At 33.8% G+C, this 10,297-nt stretch overlaps 2 protein-coding genes across 3 annotated transcripts in view; one reads left to right on the top strand and one right to left on the bottom strand.

The window, feature by feature from the left end:
* LOC103486903 (trihelix transcription factor ENAP2-like) overlaps positions 1 to 10,297 on the bottom strand; it is a 99,038-nt gene that overhangs the window by 15,027 nt on the left and 73,714 nt on the right. The gene's annotated exons all lie outside the window — the stretch shown is intronic.
* LOC103486851 (uncharacterized) lies at positions 536 to 8,010 on the top strand. 2 transcript variants are annotated; one of them, XM_008444976.2, is made up of 11 exons: positions 536 to 955; positions 2,075 to 2,222; positions 2,505 to 2,572; positions 4,435 to 4,505; positions 4,630 to 4,869; positions 6,197 to 6,360; positions 6,423 to 6,496; positions 6,605 to 6,657; positions 7,151 to 7,319; positions 7,418 to 7,515; positions 7,596 to 8,010. In XM_008444976.2, the coding sequence occupies exons 1-11, from the start codon at positions 802 to 804 to the stop codon at positions 7,701 to 7,703; spliced, it is 1,347 nt and encodes a 448-aa protein (XP_008443198.1). In that variant the 5' UTR covers positions 536 to 801; the 3' UTR covers positions 7,704 to 8,010. The 2 variants fall into 2 exon arrangements, with proteins under 2 accessions (XP_008443198.1, XP_008443207.1); XM_008444985.2 differs by having other exon boundaries at positions 539 to 955; positions 6,441 to 6,496.

The following is a 10,297-nucleotide window of genomic DNA, read 5'->3' as shown; positions in this document are numbered from 1 at the left end:
TATCACTTTTTTTTTTTTTTAGTTTTTTAAATAATAATAATAAAAAAAATAGTTATTACACTTGGTTTAACTTGACTTTTATGTCTAATGAGCCGTTGAGCTTTTAATGTTAATTTCTAAGTTAAAGTCAAATTTTTTAAATCATTGAATGGGTAAAAAACTTTTAGACATTAAATTAAATATTTAAACGAGACAAACTTAGAAGTTGTTCTACTAGACACTTTTTTTTAAAAAATATTAAGTTCCAATATTAATTGGGTTTGTTTGATTCTTAAAATGTTTATTTTATCTTTAATATTTTTCACTATACTCAAACATCTTCTTAAAATTTAGAAACTTACTAAATAGTTACAAAGTAAAAAAAATTAAATATTAAACATGGAATTTAGGGCATTTGTAGGAATTAAAAGGGTAATTAATACAAATAGGAGGAGGGAGTAATTGTTTTGTATAACATACACGACGGCGTATTGTATTATACGTTTTCCGTTGATTATCATTTGATTGAATCTTGGAGTTTGTACAGGTGTAACCTTTTTGACCATAATCAATGGAGGCTCTTCCAAGAACAGGCGATTGATTCGGCCGAGACTTTCATTTTTCACAGCTATCTCTCTCTCTCTCTCTCTCTCTCTCTCTTTCTCTCCACCTATTTTGCAGGGCATGGGCTTTTCCCTTAATCATCGATATCGAAGAGGATAACGAAAGTTATGGCTTCTGGTTGACTCCACTTGGACAACAACAATCTCACTCCTCTCTTCCTTCTCCTTTGTTCTTTCTGATCATTTTCTATATATATATATGGCCTTTGCCCCTTTCATTCACGCGCGCTGTTGCTACAACCCCTTTATTAGTCCTCAAAGAACCGGTTCTTCTCATGGACCTGTAGGGAACTCCTCGTTTTCTTCTCCCTCTTCCTCCTGCTCTTCCTCTTCTCCCTGTTCTTCCTCTTCTGGTACTTCTCACCCTCTTTTTCTTTGCTATTCCTGTTTTTATGTCTGCTTGTTTGTCGATTTCATTTTTGGATTCGAGAATTTGAGTCCTTGGTGTTGATGGGTCGGAAAGGAAAAAGAACAAGGGAATTGGGTTTTGTTTTGTTTTGTTTTTTCCTTCCCGAATCGGCCTAATCGTTAATGGTTTTTTTGGCTTTGTTATAGATGGATATAGTAATCTTCCTAATTACATATACTGTATAAATTCGTGAACTCTTCGTTCTGGATTATCAATCTTTTGCGTTTAGTCGTGAATTCTGATTAGAAAACTATACTTTGCAAGGGTAGGTTTCTTGATGGTAAGGAGACGTAAGGCCCCCATATTCATTTTTGGGCTGGGACATCACGTAGGAATGCTACTTATCCGGTTGCTAAAAGTTTTGTTTTTGAGTTAGAAATGTGAAATTGTTGGAATGGGATCGAATTGGAAAATTGAAAGAGGGGTGCAAAGATACCCTGGAGATTTACCTAGAAGTAACCACCTACTCAAAGAAGTTTTTTTGGTGCAAATGAACAACTCCTATATATATATATTTTAAAAAATTTTATTTAGTGAGGTTTGTTGAATCAGATTATAACGAAGATTCTAGGAATTTGTACAAAAATCTTTATTAAATTTTATTAAAGAAGCCCGACTCTAAGGGGCTGTTTGGGGCTTGTAATGGAATGAGGTTTAACATAATGTAATCCAAAGCTCATGTTTAGATTGAGCATTTTGGGCTCGATTTTGTAATACGAAAAGCAGTTTCCACAACTTTCAACCCAACCCTCTTTCCCCCATTTTCACGGCTCACAATCTCATTTTCGTTCCACCCTTGATTGCTCGTTCCAATGCCCCTCAAATTTTTTGTAATTGTGATTACATTTTAGGCTCCCAAATAACTCCTAATGAGCTTGAAGTTTGTAACCTACAGCCACCAGACTTTGTTTGAATTTAATCCACTTTATCCGTGCTTAATTATTTGTTTTAGATCATTAGATGCTAGATTGTTCCCCCTAATGTGTTCTTTGTTTTGAGCTGGTTTCAAAATTTTCTGTTTTACACGTCATTGATTGATATCAGCACATCTTATGAATTGCAGATTCGAATCACAGTTGGAGATTACCTGGCTTTGGATCTCAAGCTATGAGTACTTCAACCCTCGGAACATTCTCATCATCAGATAGCATTGGAAATGTGCAAAACAAGCCCGATCATCTTCTTGTCCTTGTTCATGGCATCATGGCTAGGTATTTCCTTTGATTAAACATTATGATTGCTAGTTATGAGATTAAATACTGAGAAAAACAATTTGAAAGGAATCATATTTCTCATGTCCTATGACAATGTATGTGCATACATTTGGCTGAATTTTTGTGCTTTTGGGGAAAAGAATAAAAGGGAAGGCATTTGGATTATTACTGCAAAGGTCAGAATAAATAATAATAACAATAAATATAGTATTAAGATTTGTTTGGCTATCAGCTAGAATCCCCCCGGGTCCTGTTTTGATGGATGCATCTATTATGCAGCCCAAGTGATTGGACCTACTTTGAAGCAGAGTTGAAAAGGCGTCTTGGAAGAAACTATTTAATATATGGTACGTTCCTTTTTGCACTAGTGGATGTCACTATTCAATGTATTTTAAGCACATAAATGTTATAATATTTTTAAATTGGAGGTGCATCAACATGAAGTATCATATTTATGACTCTTGTTAGGAAGTAATAGATAGATTTTGAGAGGTTGTTCTTGAGATTTTGGATAATATTTGTCCTGTTCTTCCATATGGAGGTCAGGCTCTAAGTTCTTTTGTAACTATTCTCCTTTTGCAACCTTCAATTTGGGAGAAGTTTTCTAAATCCTTTCAAATTTGAATCCCTGTCTGTATTTTCCTCTCTGTATCAAATGTTGTTTCATATAAAAGGAATGTATTATTACTCTTATGTTTTACCCAATCGATCTTTATTATTAGGATGCAAATTTTATGCCCTATTTTAAGTTGTGGATGAGTGGAGAATAAGGAAGAGAAAAGGCTTTCTCATTAACATAATTTTGGAGAAACGCCACCTTATGCTTGATTGAAACTTTAGTGTTCAAAGCACGTTGGCATTGGCTATGCTCCTCGAGCCAATGTAGGGGCCAACTGTTTGGTTGTTTGATCTATTGAAGTCTAAGTCTTGGCTCCTCAAGTTCGTTAAGAAAGCTCTATAATTGCTTCAATCTCCTTGAGATCTTTGAACTATCCTGGGGGCTTAAGGTCAATCTGTCAAACAAGGTTGATGCCAATATTCAAGCTGGTGTGCTAGACTAGATGTATATTGCAGTTGTGCTGAAGGATTTTTGCTTCTCGATTACCTTTGGTTTTCCATGGTGGTAACCCTCTCTTTGCATAATTTTGGGAATTATTGAATTTGACCTGTTGACCACTGAAAAGGAAAAGGTTCTCATTTCCCATGGAAAGAGATTTGCTCTGTGGCAGGTTCTTTCTAATGGTCACACTTATTATTTCTTTCTGTTAAATATTTAGTTAAATGCGTTCATAGGCTTGATAAAGTGCATGTAAGAGCTTCATCTTCTGTGAAGATATTGGTTAATGGATGATGCTACCTTGTGAGATGGAAGTTGGTTTTACTTTTCACTACCTTTTGTTCTTAAGGGGTTTGTTTTGGTAATATTAGAAGCAACAGCATGACAGTTCTCTGTTGGTGTGAGGTCCTCTTGGAACTTGGTTCTCTGTTGCAAATTGACAGGTTCAAAATATGGTTTAGAGGAATTTGATTTGACCACATGTTGTACTTTATCTGGTAGTGGGAAGGTTCCTTGCTACCAATTTGCTAAATGTTAACCCACATGTCAATTTTTGCTCCTATCTAATTATTGTTACCGTTTTAAACTTCCCGAAAGTCTGATGTATGTAGGATGAATTGATGCCTTTTAATAGGAGCATCAATAAATAACCAGTTGAAGAAAAGTTGATGCTCAACTTAGATTAAAGAATAAACAAGCCCGAAACAAAACCTTGGTCTAAATTTATCAAGGATTGTCGGTTGCTAGTTCTTTGAGCTGAAATCTTCTTTTTGGGACAAAAAATTGGGCCAGCTTTTGAGAGATGCTCGATTACACCTCTCCTAGCCTAGTCAATATGTGAGGGCATGGAGAAGAACCCATCTCCAGAATTATTAATCCTGCATCATGGCAATAAATAAAATAATTAATATAGCCATATAGGAGGTTTTCTACAAAAACTAGTAATATTGCTCTCTCCCTCCTCCCACCAACAACTACCACTAAAAGAAATAAAGAAGATGCAACCTGATATATTTATAAAAGATCATGCTATAACTATTCTCAGGATAAAACTTCCATATATATCATCCATCTTTACCTTCTTATCTTTGTACGGATGAAATGGAGCTCGAATGTCCATCTTATATTTTTGTTACCTTCATATATTTCCAGCAAGTTCATCAAATACTTTTACTAAAACTTTCACTGGAATTGATGGAGCCGGAAAAAGATTAGCTGATGAGGTAAGTTATCCATTCAGATATGCATTTCTTGAAACAGTTTCTGATTCAGATTTAATGTGTACTCGGTCATTGTAAGGTACATGTAATTTCACTAATATTCAACCATGATCTATATGACAATCAGGTCTTGCAAGTGGTACATAAAACAGAGAGCTTAAAGAGGATATCTTTTTTGGCCCATTCTCTTGGTGGTTTGTTTGCGAGATATGCTATTGCTGTACTTTACAATAACTCAAATTCATTGAATAGTAGCATGCCAAATGATCCTTGCAATTCTTCGAAAAAAGGGATGATTGCCGGACTTGAGCCGATCAGTTTCATTACCTTGGCAACTCCTCATTTGGGAGTGAGAGGTAAAAAGCAGGTTTGTCTTTGAGATAGTATTACTTGTATATATCTCACTGAATGAAAATTTGGTAATTACTAATGTAAATGCTGGGTTGAATTTTGCTTGTTATGCGTAGGCGTGAGTTTTAAACCTGTAGGACAACTATCTAGTATTGTTTAAATTTGGTTTGGAAATTATGGTCATCAGCTAAACTACCTAGGACATTAAATATTCCTGGAGTTTCCCAATGTCAAATGTTATAGAGTTGGTCAACTATTTCTTGGGATTTGTGTCAAGTATGCAAAAATGAGCTCAGACATCTGGTGATTATTATAGAAGGGAAAAAATTAATTAATTTTAGTATCCTCTAATTAATCCTTAAGCTTAAATAACTTATGATTTTTTGGATGAGCTATGAAATTAGTAGTCTTAATGCATTAGAAAATTGTTCATGGACCAACTACTTACATAAAATTCAACTATAACATAATATTCAAAACGTAGACTAATGAACTGCAAAAGTTCAACAAATATTTATTTTAGTGTTGAATGCCGTTATTTTAGTTCACTCTAATTTTGTAGAATAAAACCACCGAAGGGTTGTACTTCTTTAACAAGTGTATTTCAATAATGTACAATGGAAGTGTTCTGTTAGAGATATGTCATATAACTATGGGCTGGCCTACAATTCCAACTTGAAAATGTTTGTATATGGATTCTCGTACACTAAAGTTGAAATTGAATGAGTGTAATTTCGAGTGTAAATGATTCTAGGGGTCTAGTAATGTCCATAAAAAATGATTCTAGTGGTGTATGCAGTATGAATAATTGCAATCTTACCATGATTACAATTTACTAAAGTGAAGGCATAATATCTGTTGGATTTAGTGAAAGAGGGGATGAGAGAGAAACCTCTGGGTTGATAATAAAACTACTAGACCTGCAATATTTAACTCAACAATAATAAACACAGTCTGGCTTATAGCATGATTCATTTGGCAACGGAGTTTTCTTTTCATTGATGGATCCTATGCCTATCTATTTCCGATGTTCTATCATAGAATAAAATGCTACTCGACATGTAATATTACGTGTCAGATTGCAAAATTCAATTACTTAGTGAGTCTATGGCTTCTTGTATACTTTCATCCTTTTTGCTGGTCCAAACCAAAAAGGTTTTTTTTTTCACTCTTTCTAATTTAAAATTTTAGCTGGAAATCAGTCTCTTTGCTTACAATCGACTTCCTCTTGTTTATGCTTTCAATAAGGAAATACAATTAATAAGGCCGATGGTTTGACAATTCTAGTTCGTTGTATAATCTGATATTTGACGATCTGTAACTTAACATTCTTTTTTTCTAAGCTTCCTTTTCTTCTGGGAGTTCCTCTCCTAGAGAAACTCGCTGCACCAATAGCTCCTATTGTTGTGGGTCGAACGGGTAGTCAACTATTCCTTACCGATGGAAAACCTGATAAACCACCACTTCTATTAAGAATGGCATCCGATTGTGACGAAGGGAAATTCATGTAAGTTAGAATCATTATAGAATTTTTGGTTGGGAGATGTCACATAATGGTTACTTCGATAGTTTTTTTTTCCTTTGCAGATCTGCCCTGGGTTCTTTTCGGTCCCGCATTCTTTATGCAAATGTAGCTTATGATCGTATTCACTGCATGCCTTATACCTTTTCCCTTTTTCCTGTCATTTTGTTGATTCTTTCTTATTTGCCTCATTGACCGGTGTATTTCCCTTTTATTGAACACTGAATAGATATGGTTGGTTGGCGCACTTCGTCTATAAGGAGGGAAAATGAACTTATCAAGGTGATGATTAATTTGCTTTCTTCATGTTTCCATTGTATCATCATTGAAAGCAATCATAAGAACATAGAGAGATGAGAGACCTTGAAGGAGATTGGGTGGAGAATAGGTATTGTTCAGTTGTTGACACTAGGCAATTCCTAGATCAGAAGAAAATTTTGTTTGGCCTTCTTGAATGCGTATGCGTGCGCGTGATGTAGGCAGGAGATCTAGATATTGGTGGCTTCATTTCTGTTTATTTAGTTCTAACTAGCATCCTTATATGTATTCAACTATTTTGAATGACATGACGTATCATCAATGATTGAGTTCCTTTTTCATTTCTTCCCTTTCTTTCCCCCAACTCCTCTCCCTTTTTATCATTTCATAGGCTGTATAGTATAGGATTTAGAAGGTGTAGGACGCTCGTTTGGAAGGTGTATGAGACTTATATGAATGTTGCAAGTATATGAATAGTGTACATTATCATTCTGACATCTTCTAAAATTCTTGGAAGCCCCCTCGCCGATCATTGGATGGTTACAAGCATGTCGTAGACGTGGAATACTATCCTCCTGTTTCCTCTGCTGGTCCCCATTTTCCCCCCGAAGCAGCTCAAGCAAAGGAGGCCGCACAAATATCACCATCCGCAAACAATACAGAGGATTATCATGAAATCATGGAAGGTATGAAGCCCAAACTCCGGCAGGAGGTTAAACGTGATTATTAGATGATTGTTTCCTTGCTCGATGTCAATGGAGTGATGGCCTCATTTTCTTTCCAGAGGAGATGATTCGAGGGTTACAACAGTTGGGATGGAAAAAAGTTGATGTCAGCTTTCATTCCTCATTCTGGCCGTTCTTCGCACATAACAACATCCACGTTGGTCTCTAATCACTTTCTCATTTTCCCCCATTTCGAGTTCCACCCCTGTTGCTAATGTGAATGTATCGTGAACTCAGGTGAAAAACGAGTGGCTTTACAATGCTGGTGCCGGCGTGGTAGCTCATGTTGCAGACACACTCAAGCAACAAGAACCATCTTCATTTGCCCCTCTAGCGAGCTTATAGCAGTCAGCTATATCTCAGTTGCAGTAGAATTTAATCATGTCGAAGAATAAGCAGCAGGTTGCAAAAATGAGAGAGTATCACATCACAGATTGTTTTATACTTTCATAGTTTAGTATATTGTAGCTTGTTAGATGTAAGCGTTTGCGTAGCTCTGAGCCACATGTAAAAAGCTTTATCAAGGGCAAATTAAGGGTAATTCTACATTTGCTTCTCTACAATCATGATGCTGAATAAGAATAATAATAATAAAAGCAACATTGATCATCAAGATGATTAGCAATAAACTAGGATTATTGTTCTTCTTCCATATCTTTTTGACTTGTTCTAATGATTGATATTCTTTAATAATGAGAGATATAAATTAGGATTAGGTAGCTATCTCAATTCTGTTGCACGTCAGTCAATTTGTTGAAGTGTTCACGCATCGGTCAAGAAGTAATCGGCAAGAATGCTCTTTAAAAAATTTTATTGTACATTTTTCTTTCTTTCAAGCTTATATTAAATAATAATAATGAAAAAGGCAATGACCTTTATGAGAGTTGATGTTTATCTTTAATTTTGTCTGATTACCAAAAGAAAGGAGAATAAAAAAATTCCTTGCGTGTTGAATTTATTATTATTATTATTATTATTATTATTATATGTTTATTTTGTTATTATCTTACAAAACGAGGTCTATTTAATAATTAAATGATAATAATACTTGTGGAAGAGGAAATTTTGTTTGATTGGATGAGTTATGGTTTAATCTTAAAGTTGAAGTCTTCATCCAATTGCATTCCAAAACCAATAGCTTTGAGTAAAAAGGAAACCTTAATCTTCCAAATTTAATATATGCGTTGAATCCCTGTATTTGTAGTTCCTCACCGTAGACTTTTTAATCCTTTAATACTTCAGTGTTTTGTTTTCTTTCGATCATAAGTTTTATTTAAAATTTTAAAATAATGGTAAGAGTTGACATACTCTCCCCACGATTGTGACTTCTTCTGTTACTATTTTATTACTAAATGTATTCATTTCACTACTATATTACAACATTCTTTCTAAAAGAAAAGAAAATTAAATTATTTTAAATATAGTAAAATATTATCGTTTTGTTTATTTTACAAAATTTGAAAATAGTAAAAAAAACAAAAATCGAATAATTGATAGTTGTGGTTGATAGGTTTTTTTCATTTTTGTTTAAGAGTACGTTGATGTTTTCGCACGATTGAAAATTTGATGGTCCAATTGACTATTCAGTTTGATTCTATATTTGTTATCTCATGTAAGTTTTTAATTTTTTTTAATATATTACGAATTTATTGGATATAAAATTGAAAGTGAAGTGATTTATTAGATGTAGTTTAGAGACAAAACATGTATAAACTTGAAAGTTCAAAGTTTATAAAGAAAAAGATAAAGTAGGTTAATAATTAGAAGTTTGTCATGTTTATGTGAATCTTAACTTCGATCAAAGTTACATTAGATAACACTTTTAGAGATAATAATTAAGTGTATAATAACATTTTTTAAGAATTGTAAATATAGCAAATTGTATGATAGCTAGACTTCTAGTAACGATATGGTTTATCATTAAAATAGACTTCTAGAATTAAATCTAAACTTTAACATATCTACAAATTCTTTTATATCGTGCTAGGTCTACAAATACATACTTTCAGTCTTATAATGAATTATATTTGCAAATTGCACAATCTTAGTATCCATATGAGAGAATTTAGAGCAGAGATATAGAAAAATGCTAAAGTGCATCTTAAACTATATCATTATTTTGTTGTTACAGTAAATTCTTCATGTTTTTTATTTTCGAAGTACTTAATATTTGTATGATAAGAGTATGATGCATAAGACTACACAGTTTGTTTGATTCGTCTACTGTATAAACACAACATCTCAGACTTCTTGACCCCTAGCTCAAGAAACACACACAATCTTATCTCTGTATCATGCTTCTTCAAACTTCACAAAGTATGAAATGTTATAATTGTTTTCTTAGGACTACACACATCATATCATATATAATGTGTGCCAAAGTATATTTTGCTTTCCTTGAATGTTTAGACACCTTGAGAAATTAGTCAGCTCCAAAGATAAAACCACTTTAATTATGATTCTTATCAGATTTAGTATGTCCCATGCTAGTTTTGAAGAGTGGGTTAAATTTTAAGAACATTTGAAACTCAGGTAGATATAATAAAACCAATAATTAAAACCAAAAGTTGGAAGTAGCAGTAATTTTATAAGCTTTAATTTAAAAAATTAAAATCAGAAAAGTAAACAACTTTTATGTAAAGTGTAAACAGTAATCAAAGGAGAGTAGCCAAACATGCATGAAGTTGGAGGATAATGCAAGTTGACATTAGCATCTCCTCCCGGCCCCTCTGTCAAACCGACCCTCCCGGCATCCTTGTACCGAAGTATTTCGAGAACTCGACTTCACATGGACCAAAGGTTCGAGTCTAGTTAATATTGATTTTCACTTTAATTAAATTTACGATTATATCCAACAAATGGTTTTAGATTGTTCGGTGATTTTTTCGTTATGGTTGTTTTCCTTTTAGGATGGAGAGGGAATGAATTATTACTATTTT

The sequence above is a fragment of the Cucumis melo genome, chromosome 12, assembly GCF_025177605.1.
Source record: "Cucumis melo cultivar AY chromosome 12, USDA_Cmelo_AY_1.0, whole genome shotgun sequence".
In the NCBI taxonomy this organism is placed as follows: Eukaryota; Viridiplantae; Streptophyta; class Magnoliopsida; order Cucurbitales; family Cucurbitaceae; genus Cucumis; species Cucumis melo.
Note: the sequence above shows the minus strand (reverse complement) of the source record. Positions and strands in the feature narration are given on the sequence as shown.